The 26,342-nt window shown below is 37.3% G+C and overlaps 1 protein-coding gene across 1 annotated transcript in view; it reads right to left on the reverse strand.

Annotated features, from left to right (window-relative positions):
- Positions 1-728: 728 nt before the first annotated feature.
- The window catches only part of grk3 (G protein-coupled receptor kinase 3), a 52,984-nt gene continuing 27,370 nt past the window's right edge, over positions 729-26,342 (reverse strand). The window contains exons 12-21 of the mRNA XM_058788782.1: positions 20,540-20,634; positions 18,270-18,377; positions 15,643-15,709; positions 13,241-13,341; positions 12,537-12,603; positions 11,516-11,611; positions 10,987-11,149; positions 9,291-9,427; positions 7,246-7,359; positions 729-4,350 (exon numbers count right to left, since the gene is read on the reverse strand). Of these exons, the coding sequence (XP_058644765.1) occupies positions 4,189-4,350; positions 7,246-7,359; positions 9,291-9,427; positions 10,987-11,149; positions 11,516-11,611; positions 12,537-12,603; positions 13,241-13,341; positions 15,643-15,709; positions 18,270-18,377; positions 20,540-20,634 (1,110 nt within the window). The 3' untranslated portion in view covers positions 729-4,188. The remainder of the gene's footprint in view (positions 4,351-7,245; positions 7,360-9,290; positions 9,428-10,986; positions 11,150-11,515; positions 11,612-12,536; positions 12,604-13,240; positions 13,342-15,642; positions 15,710-18,269; positions 18,378-20,539; positions 20,635-26,342) is intronic.

A 26,342-nucleotide genomic window follows, 5' to 3' on the forward strand; every position in this document is an offset into this window, starting at 1 on the left:
GGCCCACTGGTTGAGAACTGCTGATGTATCGGCAATTGACTGTATCATGAAAAAGTCAGTCACCAGATCAAGCTGTTTTCATTTTGATGAAAGATTATAAACATTTTCATTTGAATCACTCACAAAATAACATTACAAAGTTTTGAATTCATGTTGACTTTAAAAATGTATGATTGCATAACAGCATTTACTTTACAGAAAGCACATACTGTTTCTGAAAAACTGAATCAACAGGTCTAGCAGCATTTGAGCACAGATGCAACTCGGTTTGATTTTCTTATCTAATGACATTTAGACATTGCGCCTCGAGTGTCCAAATACTTTCAAGGCCAGTGCAGTTTCAATCAGTGCAGTTAAAAACACCATTTAGCCTTTTCCCATTCAGAGGTAAACGAGGACAGATATTACAATACGGCGAGGATAATAAACCTCAAGAACCCTTCGAATCATTTGAGCTTTGATTATATCTGCAGGACAGAGAAGGATGTCCAAGAGAGGAGTGTTTACTCCAGAACACTAATGCAATGCTCAATCACACTGAGCTCCAGTGAGGAGACTTGGCTGCAGTCCCTCCAAATGGCTTTAACATGCCCTGAAAGTTGGCTAATGGATGTTTAAGTTTATAAATCTCACACTGAAGAGTTAGTTTTCGAGTGTCCTCGTTCTGATAAAAACAGGATACATCCCGAAATGAAGCGGTTTGAAAGCATGGAGACAACAGACATGGCAACACGAAAAAGGGGCTTTTATTTCTGAACTGTTTTTATAAGCAGTCCAACACACATGTTCCTAGCTGTTCTGAAAAATGAAAACAAAAGAAAATAATTTTAATAACAATTATCATTCATTGAATAATATTATCAATAATTATAATCATCATCATCATCATAACCGTAACGGTAATAACCCCAGACAGTAGTATTTGCGTTTGCGTTTGTTTGTGGCACATGAAAAAGAGAGTTTCGGTTGACTGTAAACCCGGATACTCGACAGCTCCGTGCCCTAGATAAACCAACGCACAGAGGGACTAGCTCCCCGACCAGACAATAAATATGAAAGAGAGCAAGAGAGACCTGTATTAAACGAACAAAAATAATAATCTGTAACTCGTAGGTACAATATCTAAACTTTTATGTGCAAGATCTGAGCTGATTCTTCACCACAAATAGTTGAACTCACATCGAACCCGATCCCTTCCCGAGTCAATTTTTTTGTCTACGTCGTAAAGTCTTTTAAATAAACCTAAGCTCATTTGTTTTCATTTCATATACACATATATACTTAGATTTTTGTTAGTTTGTTTTTCTTTTTTTTCCTTCCTATCGATCGCCCTCTTGCGTTTCGAAACCTGCGTTCGCCCACACACAAAATTCACCGCTACGGAACAGACACACAAGCAATTGAATGAAGCAAACACTGACGAAGTGACCGAAAAGCTACCGTTAAAATAAAATATAAAACCCCTGAATAAAACATGGATATTTAGGACTGGCGGAGGTGCCACCCTTTTTTTGAGAAACGGGCTAGCATTTTCAAAACACGGTACCGGCCGTCGCCGGTCAGTAGCTTTGAGGCGTATCGTCAATGACGTCGGATCGCTTGCCTCGCGGCCCACTTGTTCAACGTCACCTGAATTTGGTCACATTTTTGTACCCTCTCTCAAACTTGCCGCCGCTCGCCCGTTAAAACGTACCAATTTTAGTCTCGGAAACAGCCGGCGAGCATTGCGCAAGCTTTTCATTGGTTCAAGGACATTCTCCTACAGTCGTTTGGCACATTTTTTTTCGTCAGCTCATGAAGCGTGGTGGAAAAAGTGCAGTGATATATATATTTCAAAACAAGCCATTTTGGTTTCAAAATAAAACCCTTGAAGGGCACTAAAACATCCTCAGGATGGCACCTCCCCGACACTTAAAGGCTACAAAAACTGATCGACTCCCAAAACCCTGCGATTTCTGCAGAGCACCGCATGCAAATCACTAGGAAATGCACTGAAGGGAGTTGTAGAAAAAGAAAATTACTGCATGAGAAAAAAAAAAAAAAAAAAAAAAAAAAAACCCCAAAAGGACCTGAATATACATGAAGAAAACACTTTTTTAAAATCACCTCATGCCTGTTAAGCTGTGCTTGTTTTTCCATTCCAAAAAAAAGAAGAAAAAAAGACCAAAATAAATGCACATAACATACTCCAAAAAATATGTCATCTATAGAAATCTGCATTTGCGTCACATTCAAAACAATATAAAAATTTAAACTATATTTAAATCAAGCCTTACAACAAACGGTTTTAAGTTGTCTCTCCTTCCACGATCCAGGCAGCCCACCTTCCCGAACACCTGCGAGTGACCTGCTATCATCGCACTGAATAATGGTCTGCCTGCCGTGAATGTATAATGGCGAAACACACGAGAGACAGACAGAAGACCTCCTCACACCTCATTATGAGATAAGCCATCCGACTCTCCGCTCTCACACCGATGGTTCTAAAAGAGGCGCGTACGCACAGTTCTCAGCCTGAGGTTTGCACACGCCCGCCGATTGATTGACAGATGTGAACCCGCCCACCCCGCCCGCCCCCAAGCTGAGACATAGGGACAAACACAGACAGGCAGAGACAGAGATTCGCCATATATGCAAACATTGTCAAGAAGATTATACTGTAGATGCACAGAGAAAGGATTCATATATACAGTCGGATAAAAGACTCCAGGGATGCTGCTGCTGCTGCTTTTTTTCCCAAGTGGTCCCTCTAACCGAGACATCATGCATCGTCAACCATCCATTGGTGTCCTTGTACGCGACTGGAGGTCTGCAGTTCAGTTTTTATTCTGTGCGTTCAATTTCCAACACTGTTCTTGGGGTCCGTTCACAGGGAGATGGAGGTGACACGGCCTGGACTCGAGGAATTCTCAGGTGTCTCAAGTCGGACATTTATTTCATTGGCACTTTTTGCACTTCTGTGGGTTCAGGGGGAGGGGTTGGGTTCGTGTCTTCGCAAACGTCCCGCCACGTTCCTACCCATTGAGTCAAGCAGCGTAAATCACTCCACCCACAAACAAACAAACAACAAAGAGAAACAAAAATACATTCAAGGTGAAAGAAAACAATTCTTCCTGGTGAAAATATTGGGGAATTTCCTTTAAAGCGACAACACCTACTTTTTGCATCGTGTACACACACAAGTACACGCACTTAATGCACGTGAGCAACTCAACCAAGTTTGGTGTTTACAAGGGCTGAGCACCAAAAAAAAAAGAAAAAAGAAAGAAAAACGCTTCCTAATTTTTACACTGTACGTAGTCCTCCGAGAGCTCAACTTGGATGCGCACAACACTCGCCGTTGCAGTTCGTTCAATCCGTCGGCGAGTATTAAGGAAGTGTCAAAGAATTTTGTACTTTACAAGTACAGGACGAAGGTCGGGTGCCACAACAGTCCACAAATCAGAGTCCGCTTAGCATTAAACGGCATGCATGCCATGCGCCCACGATGTTGACAGAAAGTGGTGCAAAGTATATGCTTTAAGAATGGCACAGTCAGTGAGGTGGCCTTGGCGTTCCCACAAAGGGACAACGGGAGTGATATCGTTTAAGCCAACGTCTTTGAGATTGTTTCCATCTGATTGGATCTCTCAGGCCGCATGGCTCTAGTTTCCCTCTAGCAGAGGTACTGATACTGTCCGGCTCTAGCACACTGCCACTTGAAAGAGAAGCTCCAAGTGGACATTGTTACAGCAGAGGCCTCTTTCTTTGCTAATATACGAGCATGCCGGCGTGTGTAAGGAGAACGTGGGGATCACAGAAGGAACGACATGCTCACAAATGGGGCGCAGTATCCCAGCCTGCACCACTGGTTAAAACGAGGTCCCAGATTCAGCACTGACATGACCGATTGTTCTTTAACATTATCCTGGAGTGACGTCCACCCCAGCGTGTCAAGTTGCGAGGAACTGTGTGTGTGTGTTTGTGCGCGCACATTTGATTGACGAACAATTGAGGAACAGCAGGGCACAGTCCAGAAGAACCTTCTGAGACGGACCATATGGCGGCTCGCTGTGCCAGTTGGGAAGCCTAATGGTGCTGGACAAACATTTTGCTGGGAGAGAGAGAGAGTGTGAGAGCGTGTGCACGTGTGTGTCGATGAAGAGAATGGAGAGGAGTGGTGGACAAGGGCGGCGGGAGGTGGGCGGCTCACAGGCCGTTGCTGTTGCGGTGCGTGAGCGGAGGTTTGGACAGTTCCACCACATTGGTTCGCCCCTTTCCGATGACTTTGGGGGCACGACGCAACAGCTTCTGGGCCTCTGTGAACGCTTCGGTGAGCTCCTTCTTCCACTGTACGAACTCTGGGTCGCTCTGTGAAAAGAAAAATAACATTAGAAATTCAGGTCTCAGCTGATTTTTTAATATATCTAGAACTTTCAAACGCTAGCGAGCTACCTAGTCAGCACTTTTGGATGCAAAAATTAAAATAATACAGAAAATGTCTTTCTTTTGTGGATAAAGCAATACCAGACTGCATTCTGAAAGCCACTTCACAGTGATGCTAATGTTAAATGAAACTAGATTTTATTCAATGTATTTTGCACCAATATTTCGGTATGCTTTTGTGCTTAGAGTAAGGCTGAATCCCATTTCTCTGTCTTACCCCTTCCCCTTAGTTTTGCGTGTTCACGTGAGAGTAAGAGCTATCCCAATTCTCGTTTTGATCAAGGGGTAGAGCTAAAGGGAAGTGGTAGATACCCCTTAAAACCAAGCATTTTCGCGAGCTTACTTGAAACCAAGGGGTACCCAGAACACACTGCGCAACCGGCAACAATGGCGGCCAGATCACCCAGAGAGTCCCATAAATGTAAGTATTTTTGGCTTAAATAATTTATTTAAAAATTACGACAGTCTTGTTTTGTGCTCTAGACAGTCCTGTACATATATATTTGCAAGGGACAAGGGGTAGGGGAAGGGGTAAGAGAGAAATGGGATTCACCCTAACATTAGTGTGCAAAAGTCAGACTGGATTGGAATCAAACGAGCTTAAAGCTTGTGCATTTAATGTGAGAGATATTTGTGTGGCATGAGATGCCCATAAAAGCCATTTCAAATCAGCCCTTTATGAGGTTTAATTTCAGATTAATGTTCGCTAAGGTCTGCAAATGCACATACATGCACTTCTGATGCCGTTCCTGCACAGATGGGAAAAAATATTTCCCACAGAACAGACTCTAAAAGATAAGGAAGTTTCCCAGAACAGAAGTTCATAGCAGCACACACAGAACCCACAGAGGCCCTGCTTTTTTCAGCACAATCCATCTTTTTTGGATTATCTAGTCAATTAAATATTTTAATTTAATATTATCACATAAGAACTCCATAATGGCTGTGCTTTATGCACATGGGAAGCTTGGGCAATATGACCAAAGGAATAAACCAGGGTTCCTCAATTAGTTTTCGGCGAGGGCTGAACTCTGCCAACAATATCAAGCCAAGGACCACTGACCCATCCATCTATATAAACTATTATTATTTCAATTATTAAATTATTGTTGCTTTTGTTAAAATAGTCACAAGATGGTCACAAGATAAATATTCAGATTTTTCCCCCCAGTAGTCTCTTATTTAAACAATTATGAACATTTTTGCATTTAGATACAGAAGAACTTTGCCTGTTGAATATTAAAAACAAACGAACAAACAAAAAAATCTGGATCTCCATGTCTGCCATGCAAATCAACTGTTCCTGCTCATCTCCAGACTGGATCTCTTCTCTCCACTTGCCCTTATTGCAGATTCAATTATTAGATCTGTGAGCTTTAATATTTTTATACTTAAGATTTTTTGGGGGGTATCAAACTGTAACACCGTGTGTCCCAACCAGACGCAACGCGATAAAAAGTATCTTTTCCATGTAGTTTGTCCTAACCACTCGCGACAGCGACACGTGACAATAAGCGACATGGGATTCTATTTTAGAAAAGGTTTTTATTTTCTCCGACGCCGCGGCAGGAACAACATACAAAATATGACAGTGATAATCTCAGGTAATGATTATGTGCTTTATTCAATGTTAAAAGTGTCTAATGTCAGTTTGAATATTATTTTGCGTGATCTTTATAGCCATAGTGAAAGCAACAATAAAAATTGAAATAAATTACAGTAAACTTGTGTTAGGCTACGTTAAAACTGTGAACTCACTGCGAACCAACACGTGTATTCATAAAGATGGTATCAGTCACTCACTCAAAACTGTTCAGTCCATTCACATTTGAATAATCTATTTTCCGTGTCAACTTTTCTTCACACTCACCATGTTTTTGCGGTCACATCGTATCTACATAGGACACGACAAAGCATTGCAAATCATTTTAACTGTGTGTCAGTACGTCATAAATAGAACGAGGCAGTTTACTGTCGGGGATTTGTTGTGTGTCACGCCACGCCGCATCCAGTGTAGATAGCATCACTGATTATAATAGGTTCTATTGGGTCCGGTGTAGACACGATGTAAGTTAATGTAGCTTTCTGATGCTGCGTTTGAATTTTCATGCCACATTATTTGAAATTAGCGCGGTCCAAACGTTTTTCTCTCACAGGCCGGATGTGGCCCACGGGCCGCCCATTGAGGAACCCTGGTATATACCCGTGGTAACTATGGTTATTTATTTATTTTTTAAAAAAGAAAGAAAAATAAACAACCATGTTGCCATGACTTAAATTAAATAATCTAATTTAATATTATCATATATAAAATAAATCATAGATGCAACAATTTAGCACTTCTGTCTTATATTTGTGAATGAAAACCAAAGGTTTTTTTTTGAGAAAAAAAGACCGTAAAATAACATACACTAGGTACCATTTATTATTAATTATATTAATCTCAATTCATTTAACTATCATATATAAGCATATTTTCTGCCTTATCTTTGTGACTGAAACCAAAGTCGTCTTTTCTAAGAAAAGCAAGGCTATAAAATAACATAGTAACATACACCATGTAATATCCGTTATTAATTGTGTATCATTATAGATTACAATATTGAATCTCAAATATGATATTATTTAAATAGCAAATGTGACTTTTTTTTAAATTGGACTTATTTATTTTCACATTTTCATGTATTCATTTACAATAAAACACTCACAAGAGTTTGAAAAAGAGGCATAGGGAACAATAAAAGTGAAGCAAGATAATACAAGACCAAAAGGGGAAGAGAATCCCTTGACAAGACTGAGAACAGCATGAAGGTGCCCTACCTCGCACTGCAGGACAAACTGTTTCCCTCCTTTGATCCTCAGCAGGATGCACTTTTTGTCCTTGATCTGAGTCTCCTCCACAGTCACGATCTGCTCCATGGTCAGCAGGTTTTGCTGGGGGGAGGAAAGACTAATTAGTGCGTCCCTGTAAGAGTCTTCTCACAGATTATCCTACTGTGTTCGAGGAGAACACACCATGCTACCTGCTAACTCTGTATGGGTGGGATTTTACCCTATGCTTGAGGTATACGCATCTATCGGTGTCACTTACACAGTGGTAGAAATACTAGAGGTTGTCTGGGGCTATGAGGGAGCAAAGACACGGATGACAAGCTGTTCTTGTACTCAATGAGTCAGTGGCGGTACAGCGGGCCGCAGACAGAGCATCTCATGTAACCGTCTGATCGGGGATACCTGATTCCCATCAGACTGGAGGATAAGGAAGTCATTTCACTTTTGTACAAACATTTTCCCTCTAAATGACACGTACCACATTTAGTCTGGTTTCTAAAGACCTTGATTTAAAGTGTGCTTCTATGTGAAGACTTAGACATCCAGTGTTTTTTTCCTAAGAATCCTTTTGCTCACTGTTCGGCTGCGAGAACAAGAAACGATTTTCAAATAACACTGTTTAACAACATAAACCTAGTGATGCACAGATCAATTTTATGAAATGACAAACAAATTAATTCTATGTTTGGGCAGTATGAAGCATTGATAGTACAGTCAATTAAAATGTTTAATTTTAAAATTAAAAATAAAACAAAATCTAAATAAATAAACATTTGTTCATTTTTTCCAGCAGCTAGAACTAGAATAGAAAATAATAATATTATTATATAATACTAAGGTTGGGCTGTATGATCAAAATTTTATATTACTGTAATTATACAACCTCATTTATTTTAAATATTAAAATCATGTCACAATGGCTACTTCTGTATAATCCAGTGAATTTAATATTAAATTAAAAATAATAATAATATTACGCTATTAAAAGTTTTATTTGAAACGGACAGGATGGGTGCAAACTGAAAACTAACCATACATAAAATTAATAAAAAATGAATGAATGAAGTCTGAGATAAGTTCAAAAACATTATATTATAGATCTTTAAAATCAAAATCGCTCTAAAATTGTCAAAATCGTGGTTAGTGTGTCGTCACATAGCGTAACTGCGCTAACGGCGACCCGAGTTTGATTCCCTTCTTGAGGTACTTTGCCGATCCCGCTCCCCTCCCAGTGCTTTCCTGTCATCTCTCTACTGTCGTATCTCAATAAAAAGGCATAAAAAGCCCATTAAAAAAAAAAAAAAAAAAAAAACTCTACAATTGAGAACACAGAACAACTACAATGTAGTCAAGTATAAGCATCACTGCTTGCAAATCTGACTTGTAAGTTGCCTCCATTTCCATCCGTTTCCATGCATCTCCTCTAAAACATGTTCCACAGGAAGTGCATTTACCCTTCAGATCGAAGATTCAGGGACTCTGGGAGTTAAAAAAGCAGGAAACTGGCAAAATCTGCACTTCTTTATCTTAGTTACAGATCAGGGCAGAAACTCTCTGGCCCCAGGGAACCTGCAGTGACCTACTTCTGCATTACACAGATCTGAGCGCAAACGCTTCCTCCGGATGGGAAAAGACTGAGGTTTGGTTTAGCGGTGGAAAGAAGCAGAGGATATTAAAAGGAGAGGTGGGCGTCTCAATGGTTTAGGCTGCAGGTGAACCTGCGTCACTATGGGAATTTCGGAGCAGGGTAGAGGACTATGTTGGGTTTATGTAAAGTGATGTGATTCCTCCTCGCCGCCTTAGAATTTTTATCAAAATCTTGATATTTCCTGCTCTGCAATGAACAATGAAACTTAAAGGAGAGGCGGAATCAGCTAAAATGCACCAGACTCACCTTGAATTTATGTTTTTTTAATGTTTTAGTCCAATGTTCCTACAGCGTAGGGACACACAGGCATGTTCATTCTCAAAAAATGGCCTTTTAACCCTTTATACAGATGCTAACAGCAAACAAAACGCACAAAAACACTCACCCGAGACTCTCCTTCACCTCTCCACTCGACACGGTTGGGAAATAGGTAGAAATACCGCCGCTGCCACTGTGTCAGGAAGGGGTTTCCTAGCTTTAGCATGTAGCCGTGCATGATACAGTCCTTCCCCAGCGCATAATCTGCAGACACACAGTCACATAATGCTCAATGCCATTTTGGAATAATTGCATTAACTTAATTAATCAGTGTCTTTGGGACATGCTCATTCATATTTATTATATTTTTTGTAAAGAAAGTCACATTTGGAAAGAGATGACAGTGAATAAATGATTTATTTTTTTGGGTCATCAATTCCTTTAACTCTCACTCAGATTTAACCCACTTGAATTCCTGTTCACGACTTCCGTGCTCGTATCCTGGGGTCATGACGCAAACGATTAACTCAGTGTTTTCTAAATTACACGGGCTCTTTCAGATCTATTTCTGACCATCGCATTCGGTCATATGATGGGTTCTGTGTCTTTCCCTTGAGGGAAGCATGTGGCACCAGCACTGCATGACAAGTCCGTAGGGTTCAGGCCTCTCCTCGAGGTCGCTGATGGAACTGACGCTGGACCCATGAAAGTCGATTAGCTGACGTCAGTCCAGGCCTTTAATTCATGCTGGAGAATGTAGCACTACCGTAGCAGAGGCCATTTTCTTCTCTCGGCACCACTGTGTGAAATTACTGCTTGTCAATTCTGTAGACATCTTATGATTTAACACAAACCGGAGTTTCTACCAGAAAACATTATCTTTTGGACCGGCTTAAAACATGGGTAAATGACCGAGTGCCGCAGACGACAAGACGCCTGGAGCAGCCATTCATTAGGTTTCATGACCTTCTGGAAGTCCAAAATACAGTCAGAAAATGAGAGTCTGCTGAATGAGAGCAAACAGGATGTTTACAAACAGCATTTTGCAACCAGCTGTTCTGTGTACATTGCCATGACACCTCTCACTAGTCACAAATGTTGACTTCTCCAAGAAATATAATCTTCTAAAAATCTATTCACTGCATAGGAAGCTCTGCTATACATAAAGTATATGTTAGCTTATTATTGGACGAATTTCATAAAGTAATATCAGGGCTATATTTCAAGATTAAAAACCAAATACTGGGCTATAGATAAAAAAACTATAAAATATAGAAAAATTATAAAATAATGAAATGTATATAAAAAAATATTACAGTTACATTTCCATTCAAAGTTTGGGGTAAGACTTTTTTTTTATTTTTTTAAAATAAATATATACTTCACATTCTTTTAGCTCTAAATTGATCCAAAGTGACAGTAAAGACATTTATAATGTTACAAAGGAATTTTAAAATTATGTAAATGCTGTTCTTTTGAACTTTCTTTTAAAAAAAAAAGCCTGAAAAAATTTCTGAAGGATCATGTGACACTGAAGCCTGGAGTAATAATGTTGAAAATTCAGCTTGCAATAACAGGAATAAATTATATTTTAAAATATAGTAAAATAGAAAACATTTATTTTAAATTGTAATAATATTTCACAATATTACTGTTTTTAAATACAGCCTTTATAAACACTTAAAAACAGTGTATATTATTTTAAAAACATAAATATTACAAAGTCTAAAATAATATTTGAATAATAAGCCATCATACATTAATGAGAATTTGATGCACAGAAAATAAATAAATAATAATAAAACTTATGTGCCGTGTCTCACCCTCTTCGTGGCCCTGCTGCTTGTTTTTGGCCCGCTTGCGCGCCTCGTTCTTATCCGTGTCGCTATTGACGGCGTCATACACCGTCTCGGCCACCTCCTGCTGCCAGCGCTCGGAGATCACCAGCGGAAAGTTCTTATAGAGCTCCTGATCACTGTCAAGCAGCTGAAAGGGAGAGGGACAAAGATACAATTACTTTCAATTCAGACAGTCTCATCTTGTCTAAGTGGGCCGAGATAAAGTAGCAACGTAGACCAGACTTTACACTGGAAGTCAGATTCTGGCTATAAGGGAGTAATTTTACATGCTCACAGCATAGTGCAAAATTCCTCCAGTTTTTAAAGCATGAAACACAAGCTCAAGTGCTCTTAGATTTTATATGGTTCTCTTGGTGCTGGACGCAATCTTGGCTCCACTTGAAAACCTACTAAGTAGTCCACTTTGATGGTCACTGAGCTGAAGCAAAGACATCAGTCTTGAGCACAAAGTGGAATAAGTGAGAAGTCTGGTCCCACGGTTACTGGTCTTTACCTTAATTCCCTTGGTGTCCTCCTCGTCGAAGGAGCCGATGTCAAAGGCATCTGCAGCGTTGACTTCTCCTCTGGGGGGAATGAGGGGTGGGGGGTACTGCAACCAAACAAAAGATGCAGAGAATTAACATCACAAACTCAAAACAAAATTTTTAAGATTAACTAGTTTGTCTAGCAAAATGAAGGCAGATTATAAAACTGATGTTGATTATATACATTAGATAACAGCATAACGAGTCTGACTCAATTACGATTACATGAGTATTCCCGGCAAGATCATTTGGCACGATTTGTTACTCTCTGATTGGTGAAATTTTCTGTATAGCAACATGGGTAATGTACTTTTCACCACAAACTAAATATATATACATTAAAATAATGTGAATGGATGGCTTCAACAAAAGCATATACCACTGAATTACAACCTCTAAACTCATTAGGTCTTTCTTCAAAGGTTTACAAGTTATTTAAAATCTATTGCCTTATGGATAAAACGAATGGAGCCTTTTCTTGCGGAACCTGACTGTTGCACTCCACAGGCTCAATGACCTTTTATTTCAGAAAACTATGATAGTCCTCATAAAACAGAGATCTACGGATTGTGCACACTAACAGGAACACTGCTCACAGGAAATGATTTGAGGTCTGACAGTAATTGTCTTATGAAAATGTATCGTTGAAGGCTTGGCTTTATGCTTTGATGCCGGTTCCAATGGTGCTGTAAAGGGGATGAAATTAGAGTCACAACTTCCTAGAGAGGATTTTAGTATGCTAACAGCCACTGTCAGCACTCTAACACACTCTCCGCGATGATTTTAATCTAAATTCATTCCTATTAAAGCATCACCACTAAAAAGAAAAAATCTGAGGCTTGCTAATCGATTGCTGAATGACTAGTCCATCATCTGGACTCTAAATCAGATCCGTTATAAATTGCAATTACACAAAACCTCTTATTCTATCAGAGTGTATGATGAGGACTTCAACAGGGCTGACACCGAAAACAAGGTTGAAGGTCTCACCTTCTGAAGATAGACCTGCTGCCAATCGATCCCCTTGAAGAACACATGCTCCTTTACCTCTGACGCCCTACAGAGCATAAAAGAGATCACATTCAACAACACTTTTCACACAACACAATGTTTCAAAGCAGCTTTACAGAAATTCATGATGTTAACGTTTCTAAAATCTTAACATTTTCATGTCTTGTAGAGCTGGACAATAATATAGTTTGCGTGCTGCAATGATATAAAAAAAAAATAAAATAAAAAAAAAATCACATTTGAAATTTGCTAGACAGTACATATCACATTACATGAGCATATTGTATGTAAGCAGATAAAGTTGGACATAATTATGCATCAATTTATTTAAAGGGATTTATTTTTTGCAACAAAAATAAATTGAGATTTGCTACATAGATATAGTTATAAATTGCTTTGCATGAGTATTTTGTATGTATGCTGGAAAATAGGATGTATATCAACCATCACCACTTTTGACCAGCAGGTGTCAGCAATTCAGAATGAGCTGCAAATAATTCCCAGCATGCCCTTCTGTTTTTCATTCTGTCTTTTCAGACTGTCACTTCATTTGGACAAGCGGCATCAATTTTTTTTTTCTTTTTTCTCATTTTGATAGTTCACTACAAACCAAATACACATCTGATAAAATATCCAAGTATTACAGTTGTCTAATCTTGAAGATGGAAGGCATTTTGACTTACCCCCGTCCTAGACACCCCAATCTTTTGGCGACGTCTCGCTGTAAGAGTCCTTCCAAGAGGGACTTGAGCTCAGGTGAGAAGGAGTCAGGCAACTCCACATTCTGATGAGAGAGAAGGAACAGGAAGCGGCTCATGAGCTTGATTGATATCTCGTTAAACATGACTTTATGTCATGTTGGCTGGTGTTTGACTTTCACGAGATGTTTGCTTTGTTTCATTAGCTATCCCCGTCAGTTACACTGAACATTCATTAGTAAAATGCAAATATGCAGGAACAGCAAACGTTCCAGCAGCCGTCTAGATCAACAAAGCATTAACAGTACAGAGTGCTTAGCAGTATTTAAATATCCTCACAATCATACAAATGAATGTGAGGACAATCAAAACAACTCTCTTACGTAACAGGCAGTGCCAACTGCACATTCAAATCAAGGTCAACATTCACCAAAGTCACAGTAAATGCAGACAAATAAACTTCACTCAATTCAGGCTGTCAGGTACATTCACCATAACACTGAACTAAATAACAGGGCATTGCATTATAGATGCTAAGGTTTTCTGAGTGGTAGCTTGTTGCTGTACTTGGGAGTGTGTTCGAGTCAAAAGAGTCCAGCTTCAAGTCTCAATATTCTGGTCTTTAGTTCCTCATTTAATGCAAAGTCTACGGGATTTGTTCCCACCTGTTTCAAAAGTGTCTCCATATACAGTACTGTTCCAAAATTTGGGGTCAGTAAGATTTTTTTTATACACACATACATACATACATACATACATAACATACATATATACACCTAAAACTGATTAAAAGTGACAGTAAATACATTTTAAATGTTATAAAACAATACAGTTTCAAATAAATGCTGTTCTTTTGAACTTTCTATTCATCAGAAAACCCTGAAAAAATGGTTTCCAAAAAATATTAAGCAGTACAACTGTTTTCAACATTGATGGTAATAAGAAATTAAATTGAGCAGCAAATCAGCATATTAGAATGATTTCTGAAGCATCATGTGACACTGAAGACTGGAGTAATGATGCTGAAATTTCAGCTTTGCATCACAGGAATAAATTACAGTTTTACTGTATTTCTGATCAAATGAATGCAGCCTTGGTGAGAATTACAGACTTTTAAAAAAATCTTACCAACTCTAAACCAATGACCCTCTGTGGAGTCATGATTGAGTTCTACAGTCCAATCTTAATTAAATCTGATCAGACTATAAAACAGCTTATTTTACAAGATACCTTCTAAATCCTTGACTAATGAAATCTGGAGATAACTTTCCCTGTGAGGTCGGCATCCAAAAACAAACCTTAATAGCTAAATCATTGTGTCAGAATTTCTCTGCTCTGCGTATACTGAACAGCTTTTATTTCACCAGGATTAAAAAAAATAAAATAAAAATTACTTCTGGAAATTATGGAAAAAGATCTCTGAACACTGTGTCAGCACTGTCAGTCTTGGCCCATAATCTTTGTGTTCCAGTTTACAAACAAAACACAATCATCCTGCCTGTCAGAGGAAAACTGTTTAACGTCTCTGCTGGGTGAACACCTGCTTGGACACAGAGCTTTTTCTGCTGATTTCTGACTAGATTTTTCCAAGTCCTAATGACTTACTTGAATCATCCTTTATCGGCAGCACAATAAAGTCTGACATGTTTTGGAGCAAGCTATTTGATACTCTAACGAGAATAAAAAATTCATTCATAATTGACATTTGCATTAACTTCATCTGCTAAGTTGCACAATGTATTTTTGGACTGGGGCTGCTTTTCCTTTTAATCAAAACAAGATGTCTCAGAAAGTAGCACAATTTATCCTTGGGATCATTGATGCCCAAGTAGGCAGCTCACTTGTGTCTTCATTTTGAAGGGAAACCACAAAATCAGCATTAAAAACAAGTGACTTCCTTTCTAGTGACTGTACAACAGTCAAGAGTGTGGCAGCTCGATGATGACTAAATTACTGTGATGGTGAGAAGAGGACAGTAAATGCAAAGCGTGGATGCAAATTCCTCTCCATTAGCATTCCCTTGTTAAACACAGTGGGTGTAAAGGCACAGGTGCTGCTGCGATGAAATGTTCCCTCTTCACTTCCATGGAAAGCTGTGGCTCATTTATCCATCTCCTGTTTCACAGCTCTATCTATTAATCAGCATAAGGGAGCTCTTTCCAGTTTGAACTGTTACAGCACTTGTATACAATATTCAACTGAAGTCTTTAAAGCTATAACTAAGAACTGGGTGGTTGCTAAGATCTTCTAGGTAGTTCCTGGCCTAATTTTTTTGATGGGATTTTTCATCATGCACCAAGAAACTTAAATCAGAGCACTCTCATATATACGTGATTATGTGTACATAAAGACAGATAACAGAGAAAGACAGCGCTTTGGTTTCTCACCATGGTAAGGGTCATGCGGTCAATCTCATGTTTGTCTTTGGTCTTGTGTTGCCTGAATGGACTGTGCCTGCAAGAAGAGAAGAAACAGAGTTCAAGTAACTGAACACACAATGCTTAGCCTCGTAAAGTCATACTGAGGACACACGTAGTGATTTAGCAGTGACATGTAGGCGAGAGGGGGGTTTCCATGAGAGTTCAAAAAAAGTTTCAATCTCAGTCGCTCACCGTGAGAGACAAGCATTTGTGACCCTGAAGCACAAAACCAGTCTCAAGTCGTTGGGGTATATTTGTAGCAAAGCCAACAATACATTGTATAGGTAAAAATGATACATTTTTCTTTTATGCCAAAAATCATTAGGATATTAAGTAAACCTCAATTAAGAGTTCATGAAGATATTTTGTAAATTTTCTACCGTAAATATATCAAAACGTAATTTTTGATTAGTAATATGCATTGTCATTTGGACAACTTTAAAGGTGATTTTCTCAATATTTTGATTTTTTTGCACCCTCAGATTCTAGATTTTCAAATAGTTGTATCTCAGCCAAATATTGTCCTATCATAAACCATACATCAATGGAAAGCTTATTTATTCACATCACGGTCACATTTTACGGTCTTATTGTTTTGGTGTAAAGCAACAATTGAGATGGATCAGCATCAACTGAAAGGCTAACTGCCAATTTAGCAGTTACCTAAAACGAAAACTATAAAACATGTTGCTTATCTAAATAGATTATACTAATATGAAATAAAGTAGAAACATTACAGAAAAGATGAAATACAAAAAGCAAAAATTGCACTGAAATGTTGCATTGGCAACTGACTGAAAAAACAAGTTTAAATACTAAAAATAGAAGAATAAAATAAACAAATATATATTAAAAAAAGATCAAAATTATATTTAAAAAAACTAGGAGTTAAATTAAAATGATAACTGAAAAAAATAAATAAATCATTAAAATGTATTTATAATTTACACACACATACACATTATTTCTGTAAGGGATAATGCATGGCTAGCTGTGCATTAAACAATTTTAATGTACGACGTGGAGGCCAAGAACCACCCGACGCAAAATCATTTAATGCACAGCTAGCCGTGCATTATCCCGCTTATACCTTGGTCATTTGCCAGCATTGACAATTTAAAGCTGTTAATGATGTCTGCAATGCAACATTTGACCGGACGGGTAAAAATGACAATTATTTTCATCAGTTACAGTTTGTTAGCGCTAACATTCTGCCTACTTTAAATCAGACACAGAGATGAAATAGTGCAGTAAGATCACATTTATTTGAATGAATTATCGGTCGATCGAGAGAGACAGTTGTGTGTTACCTACGTGCTGCGCATCTCTCCACAAACAATGAAGCTGTGTTTAGTTACTTCAAAAAAAGTGATTTTACCACCTTGCTGCTGAGGAATATAATGTAGCTATCTAGGCTATTTTATTAATAAAAGTCAAAGGGGAAGCGTTGATAAGTTTCTGTGTGTGCGCAGTGCAATCTGAGATCTCTGACCTCTCTGTGTGTGTGTGTGGGTTTGTGTGTATCAATTAAAGAAGTGCATTAATATAGAACAATGATTAAACTGACTTGGAACTAAACGGTTTCATTGCACACCTGCCAGTCAATCAGAATCCAACATTCACACAGACCATGGTATAAATTAAAATTAATCACCACACATGCATTGCTTATACAAATGTAGATGTATATTGAAATGATAATGATTGAAATGATTACAATTAGTGTTTCCCCTACATTGATTTATTTGTGGCGCCCGCCACAATATCAAAACTGACCGCGACAAATAGGTTTTCCTAAAGGCTTTGATTTCGTTGAATAAACAGGAGCACTGCACGTTTCAAAATCAAAACACGGTGCGGGTGTTTTTATATCACTGTATTTCTGAAGGAAACCGACTGTCTTAAGAAAATTTTGGATGTCATTTTCATTTCATCTTGCAATGTCTGATAAAGCAGCGTTTGTGAGCGGAGCGCTACTTTGTGTACAGCCGTTACCGGGGAAACCTCAATTTCTCCTACTCTACAAGCGCCTCCAGAGAATGAATACGCATATATATGCCACCACAAATAGAGTGCAAGTCTGTGGGAAACACTGTACATTGATATATATTTATAATGAAATATAAAATGGTATATAAATTATATAATTTTATATAATTAATTTATAAAATCATGTAATTCATTTTTATATAATGATAAATATATACATCGAGTATGTAGAATACATACAGAATTTATGTTTTTTTTGTTTTGTAAAGTATAAAAATATAGTGTGTTTTCAGGCCTGTTCTGACCCGCTTCCATTCTGCTTTGAAGTGCGTATGACACCCAGTGGAAAGACATGCCCCAGACTCCTCCCCCATTACACCCCCTCCCCACTCTCTACCTAGCAACCGTTTCAGTGGTCTCCACCCCCACTCTCGGTGTCTTTCTTCTCTATGATGTCTGCTCCTGACCTCCTACTTCCAAACCCCTGACATTTAAACTTTACACTCCACATCAAACAGGTGAGAAACACAGACAGAGACTAAAAGAGAGAGAGATAGAGACAGATAAAGAATTCATGAGCGGGCCGCTGCAGAGGGCGGTCTTACCCTCGCAAGAGTTTGAACAGCATGCAGCCTAGAGAGAACCAGTCGGCGCTGCTGTCATACGCTGTTCCTTTCTGCAGAACCTCAGGTGCCATGTAGCCATGGGTACCTCTGCAAACACAGCAATTAATGCACATTAAATTCAAAGCGTACACACACCCCCCAGGCTGAGCACACATTGACTGTAAACACAACAAGCTCATTCTCATACATAACACAAACAGTCAAAGAACTGCTACATTACACACAAAAGGTTTTCCATCCTCTCTCTGACCCTTTGCATTTACCAGGATGTTTTTGCTACTGTGCTTTTAAGATTGTACTGTCTATATTTAAGAGAGAACATTTCATAAATAAAACTGTCCAGGCCCTTTGAATGTGAAATGAGCATTGAATTGGTGCTGATATGAACACTTGGGTGTCGTATGTTAAAATTGTCACGGCTATGATGTCATATTCATAACTTGCTTTCAGTGCATGAGACAGAGCTTTGGTTTGAAAACATCCGTTTGTCTGCATATTACACCACCATTCAAAAGTTTGGGGACAGTAAGATTTGTAAGATTAATATTTTCTATTCAGCAGGGACATAATAAATTGCTAAAAAAAATGAAAGCCATTTATAATATTACAAAAATTCTATTTTCAACAAATGTTTGCTCTATTCAAAGAACTCTGGAAAAAAAAAAAAAAAATTCAGCATTGATAATAATAAATGTTTTTGCAGCATCAAATCAGCATATTATAATGATTTCTGAAGGATGTGGCACTGACAATTCAGCTTTGCCACCATAGGAATAAAGTACTTTTTTAATATATATTAAAATATTAGTTCATTTATTGCAAAATATTAATGTTTTACTGCATTTTTGATCAAATTAACTTTTGAACAGTAGAGTACATGTAATTAAAAAATACTTTATGTCCCCTTCAAATGTGAAATTTGAATATTACAAATACAAAATAAATAAATAAATAAATCATTGAAAAATAAAGAGATTCATTACAACATTTCAGATGAAAGGACAAGAAATAACTCTAGCCAAAACAATGTATGTGAAAATGTGAGCGCAAACACTGTATGCATGTATAATGTGACTGCTTATATGTGACCAGTGCTGGCAAAATGAGTCGGAACGCGCTAATTTTCAAAAATGAGTTTTGAAAAAATTACTGAGCTACAGCCATTTGAAGGCAATAGAGGCAGCAGATCTGATTTTGAGAAAAATCGAGTTAAAGATTCCAAAGCAGAATCACCAAGCAACGTTGCATATTTTCCTCCAATTCTTTTCTTAATAATAATTACTATATTAATCAATCACAATATAGCTATTTTTATTTTATCTTTGTTATTAAAAACAAGAACAAAGATGCACATAAACAGTATTTAATCAAAAGCAGCGAGTGATTCCGTCTTTTCTTTTAATGTAACATTGAGACAGATCTATATTAAGACCTACTGTAATACTGTTACACATCAGATTTTCCCCCAAGTATTAACTAAACGTTCATGTCAGTCATGACAGATTATGATGTGAATCTCGCCAATACATATTTCGCAATAATGTACTTTATAAGGGATATCGGGCGCTCGCGGAAAGGCGTGTCTTATGCACTTATGCTTTGCAAATGTCAGTCAGCACGATCGTCATCAGCATGGGTTTGAAAATCATATTTCACTGTTTTGGACTCATGTCATGAGTCCAATATGAATATTAACAAAGCTGGAATGCAGCGCTTTGCAATAATAGACTTACAACATGTGGTGAGAAGCAGTAGCAGTCATCCAGAAGTGCGCAGAGAAAAAGGTACTCCTCTCAGAAAACGTACAAATAAAGATCATTTTAGATGTTTAATTACTATTTGGAGCATTGTGATCGCTAGAAGAGGGCTTAATGAACTCATTTTTGTGAAAACCTCAAATTCGACCAAAACTGACATTTTTCACTTCTTTTGCCTGTAGCTCAAAATTAGCCCGTGCGACTTCCGACTCATTTCGCCAGAACGAGTCACAATATGCAATTCGTTGGTAAAAGCATTTGTATACATGCACATAGAAAAAACAGAAGACTGTGGTATAAGATTCTATGACTGATTGCAAAAAAAAAAAAAAAACAATAACAATATGCACGAGTATGAAACAACAAAGAGCTTGTGTATGCTCAAAGAAACATCGTCAGAGAACAGAAACAACCACACCTTCCCCAAACAACAGACTTTTATTTTGCACTAATAAAAGATAAGGTTTTGAAGCCTTGTGTAGAGGAACTTACACGCTGGCGTGAGGCTTCTTTTTGGAGAAATCGCAGGCCAGGCCCAGGTCAGAAATGCGAACATGTCCGTGTTCGTCTAAGAGGATATTTGCAGGCTGTGAGGAACAGAAAGTGATGTGGAGATTAGGACACCATCCAACAGTCCAAAAAAATCATTTTAAGAGCCTGATAAAGAACAGACTGTCTTTTTGTAAGCAATATCTACAAAAACAGCATCACTGTGATAAAATGGAGTACATTTAATGAAGAACAACAGCAAGTGTAAAGCAAAACGCTAAAATTGACAAGCAAAAACAACAATTTGACACTACACACAACAGAAAGCATTTACATCGTATAGCGTCACACAATAACAGCCAGTGAGAATATATTTGACGTTTAAAGTTCAGGGATTGTGACTTAAGATTTGTCAAAATACATATTTAAAAAAAAAATAATAATAATAATAATTATTTTATAGTCGACCAGAAGAGGCTTGGTCTACCAAAATTTTATTAGTCGCAGAAAAATAAATAAACACAAAAACATATTGGCAAAGTCACGCAGTTCGTTAACGGCTGGTCTATGTGGTAGTACATCGGGCAGGAAAACCAGACGCTCGCCTATCATTCATCGACCTCAAATATGGCTCATCATCGGAAATATGTTAGTAGCAGCAACTTTACACGGCCACTCAATCTAATGTTAATCAAGAGAAATGTGCGCTGTTCAAGCGTGTGTGTGGGGTGTAGAAGCACGCTCACTGCAGGACAGATGGAGGTGCCGGGTGCATTCACTTGCTCTTAAAATACTCCTAAAATACTTTTTCTAAATTCTGTTTTTTCCGTTTAAATTTTTCTGGATTCCATTTTTTTGGACTCCTTTTTAAATGGTCAAATTTAATTTTATTAATCAAAAAGCATGCCTAATTAATTAAAATCATGAAACTTATACAATTCAACATTTATTAAAAGTGTAACAAAAAAATGACGTTTAGGGCCGTATGAAATGTTTTATTTTTTTCTCACCTTATGTTTTATTGTTACCAAATTCTGTGTTTTAGCATGTCTAATTATTTGAATGCATACTAATTTTTTTATTTATTCTTATGAAATGTTTTTTTCCCCCTCAGAAATTCTGTGTTGTGCATTAAAATTTTACTGGTTATCAGATGAAGGCATAAAACATTGATTTAAAGGCAAAATTTTTGGCAAATAAAGGAGATTTACTATTAAAATTAAAATACTTAGTGATTATTTCTTAAAAAAATAAAGTTTTATAATTTTTCAACAGTAGTAGTAGTAGTAGTAGTATTACGTACATTCTACTAAATAATAGTAATATAGCCTATTTCTGGCACAATGTCTTTAATAAGTTAAACCGAACTTTTATTTTGACAGGTTGCCGTGAATACCTTTAAAGTTCTGTGTGTATATGACATGACGTTAGTTTTACTCAAATGAAATGGTAAAATGCTCGTAAAGTGACTCTACAGAGCAGATTTGTAGATATTGTTCATGTATTTATGTCCTCATTGAGACAGCAGATGCTGAAATCACCGCGAGCGTCACAAGCTCTGTGTGTGTAGTAAACAAAACCGCGCATCTGCTCAATTCATACGGAGACGCGCAGAACATGCAGGTTTCATATTTAAATCGACTTTTGTGGCTTATTATTTACAGATAATAGTCCATATCGCGATTTGATTTAAGTGTAATGACCTACTTTTGATTAATTCATCCAAACTTTGACAAATTCCATGACATTCCACGTTTAACTGTAAATTCCGTTTTTATGACTGGATTCCGTGATTCCGTCCGCGTTTTCTGCATCGCGGAAATCATAGGGTCCTAACATAGGCTAGAATCTGTGATTGCGAGGTACAGTAAACATTCACACTGGTGCGGTGACTGACAGCTACACATTCCCCTCATCTGCGCTGAAGCCGTGCCGAAGCACAGCCCACGCAAGCAAGATAATTCCGCACACAGCTGCAATTCCAGTTTTTCAAACAGAGATGGCGACAGAGGCAAAACTTACAGATTGCAGCTTTAATATTAAAGATTTAATAATAATAATAATATTTAAGATTTACCAATAGTGACCCTGGAGCACAAAAGCAGTCTTAAGTCGCTGGGGTATATTTGTAGCAATAGCCAAAAATACATTGTATGGGTCAAAATGATCCATTTTTATTTTATGCCAAAAATCATTAGGATATTAAGTAAAGATCATGTTCCATGAAGATATTTTGTAAATTTCTTAACGTAAATATCAAAACTTAATTTTTGATTAGTAATATGCATTGCTAAGAACTTCATTTGGACAACTTTAAAGGCGATTTTCTCAATATTTTGTTTTTTTTGCACCCTCAGATTCCAGATTTTCAAATAGTTGTATCTCAGCCAAATATTGTCCGATCCTAACAAACCATATATCAATGGAATATAAATTTATATAAATATAAATTTAAAAAAATTGACACTTAAGACTGGTTTTGTGGTCCAGGGTCACATATATTAGGGGTGTCAACGTTTGGGGTGTCAAATTTTACGCGTTAATATTTTTTTAATGCAAATTAATCGTTTGATAAGGTTTGACCCCAACTTCTTCCCGTCATCGCAGCGCGGAAGGTTATCTATCATTGTGTGATGAGGGTGCAGCGAACCAGTGTTGCCAGGGTAACGGCACAAGTGGGCTATTTTGAAAATACAGTCGTGGGAAAAATTATAGAGCCGTGGGTTGCGGTTTTTGGGCTACTTTTATAATGTACCACGGCCGCCCAAAGTGTATATAGACAAATAAAAATTAAAATAGATCCTTTTACTAATGTGTATTATACTTGGAATGTATCCTTGGCAACTTAAGAACGGAGAGGCGGTTGTAACATCACAAACAACGTGAGTTTCAGCCAAAGCATACATGTTAAGACTTTTACACAGCAGAGATAAACAGTACAACAGCCACTATAGATTATATAAGATAATAAACACATGATTACAATAGGATATGGTCTGTATGTGATTTTCTTGACTTGAATGTGTGCATCTGAAATGCTAATTTGTGCAGCGATATAAACGGCTATAAACAGCATATTTTAACAACAGTAAACGACCAAATTCCACATGTGATCACAAAAGGAAGTTATTACAAACACTCGATGGTGGTTTGAAGTGAGTTCTGAGTAAAAGTGTACTATTAATCTCATAAATTGTCTTATGTAGCAGGATGCTAATATTAGCTCTAATGCAGCTGCAGAACAGGTCCAATTCTTCTTCATAATGCATTTTGTCATAATACTTCACGTAAGGTCACAAGAAAATGTTTTGTTGTATTTGTTTAGAAATACTTTTGATAATAGTTGGGTAAATGTATACTGGGATTGAAGCAATGTGGCTTGGTAAACGTTTTATTGCCAGTATAAAGGCTGATAATGGCTGAATAAAAACAAAAGAATAATGATAAAAGAATAAGGATTATGTCTCATACCTGGTGGATGTGTGAAAGGTTCGGTTTCCTTAAACTAGTTTGTCATGCATTTCTTTATTTCAACACATTTACAGGTAAATCCTAGTATTTAAAATTTGTGATTAAATCACAGTCCATGACTGATTAACACGATTACATTTTTTAATCGATTGACAGCACTAATACACACACACACACATATATATACACATACATACACACACATATACATATATATATGTTCAAATATACTCATACATCAACCAATGAGATTTCAAAGCAGAAAACAAATATAAACAAAACCAAATAAAAATGTAATAAAGCAATAAAAAAAATACAAAAAAAATAAAAATAATAATTGACCACCAAACCACTGAATGTCATGCAATCACAGTAAATGAGAATATATTTGACGTTTAATATACTGGGATTTTGACCAATGAGATTTCAAAATAAAAAATAAATAAATATCATTATAGATATCATAAATATCAATAAAATAAGAAAGAATTTTTTAAAGCATAAATAAGTAAAATTGAACAAAATTACAAATACAAAGTTAATTAAACAATGTCTAACATTAGATTGAATAGGGATACAACGATACCATTTTTTCAGATCCGATCCAGAAAGTATCGCTGATTCCGTTCTGATCCGAGCGCTTTTTTTTTTTTTTTTCAAATCAATGTAGAATTTCTATACTTCTGTGTGTTGCACTGATCGTCACTCTTTTGTGTGTTAAACAATCTACTAAATATAGACAACTTCATTTTAATGAAAAATAACAAATGAAAAAAAAATATATATAAATCAATCTATGACAAAAATACTATTATAAAATAGGTTAGTGGATAATCTAGCAGTAAAAGTTATACTAGAAAAATCATGAATGCACAGTTTTATCAAATCTAAACATTTAGTGAAATAACATTATTTAGTGGGAAACAAATAAGTGAATAAGTGTAGGACTAAATCTGGTCAAATGTTACACATTGCTCTTTGTATTGCTGTAAAATACATTAATGAAAACAAGTAAATGTTTTTATAATAAATATATACTATAAAATTAAAAGACATTTCTTTTAAATGTATAGCACAGTAATGAAGGCAGCAACATATGATAGAGGAGTCCAAAACAGAGCAGCACAAAGTGCTTGCGCACAGAATGATGCGCTTGAAGCAACGCGGAGTCACAGCGCGCAGCGCTCCGCATAGAGAAGTTCAAAGCACAAAGGAAAGAGATATTGATGCGTAGTTTATTAAATCTGTGCGATAGTTTATTGAGCCTTTTCTTTTAACAGTTTTAAATCTGTTATTGAGCACTCTTGAAGAGAGTTTCATCGTCTTGACTGTCGTAACCGAATGTGACACGCAGTTTGAATGCTGAATGGAGGATGACAGAGAGACGCAGCAGAGAGAAGAGTTTACGTGAAATAGAATTTAAAGGGATACTCCACCCCAAAATGAAAATTTTGTCATTAATCACTTACCCCCATGTTGTTCCAAACCCGTAAAAGATTTGTTCGTCCCCGGAACATAATTTAAGATATTTTGGATGAAAACCTCAGTAACGCATGGATACGTATTGTACGTTTATTTACGCTTTTTATTTGCGTTACCTCCCGGTTTTCATCCAAAACATCTTAAATTGTGTTTCAAGACGAACAAAGCTTTTACGGGTTTGGAATGACATGGGGTAAAGTGATTAATGACAAAATTTTCATTTTGGGGTGGAGTGTCCCTTTAATGACTTAAATATTCATCTGTACCTCACATTAAACTATGGAACGGCTTCAGAACACTTGGACTTTGACTTTATGGTGCTTTATAATGTTTTTGTACTTTTGTGGGGCTTAACAATAACACAGAATAGTATATGCACAATATCTGATTTGGATCGGTCTCGTCTGACCGATACCCGAACCGGCAAAAATGCAAGTATCGGAGTAATACCGATCCTGAGTATCGGATCGATGCATCCCTAGTAAAGACTATTAAAAAGCATCTCCTTCAATGTTCCAGGTATAAAAAAAAAAATGGAGCATACGAGATCAGAACAACATAAGGACAAGTGAACTGACGAATTTCATTTCTGGGTGAACTATCCCTTTAAGAGACATACTGCACTGAAAATCTTGCCATGTATTATGGCTCTCAGGAATGTTGCTCAGAGGTATAAGCAAGCAAACGTTTCCACTGAGTTTTTTTCTTCTACACAAACATCAGTGATACTGTGGAAAAACAACAGGATCGTTCACTCACAGAAAGCACCCCGCTCGCGTGCGCAGTGTCCCGTTTCAGGAGCTTGCCAGGGAAGATCCTGTATATTCTCAGCAATCTGGCAGCGTGAAGCCCA

The sequence above is a fragment of the Onychostoma macrolepis genome, chromosome 10 (assembly GCF_012432095.1).
Source record: "Onychostoma macrolepis isolate SWU-2019 chromosome 10, ASM1243209v1, whole genome shotgun sequence".
Lineage (NCBI taxonomy): Eukaryota > Metazoa > Chordata > Actinopteri > Cypriniformes > Cyprinidae > Onychostoma > Onychostoma macrolepis.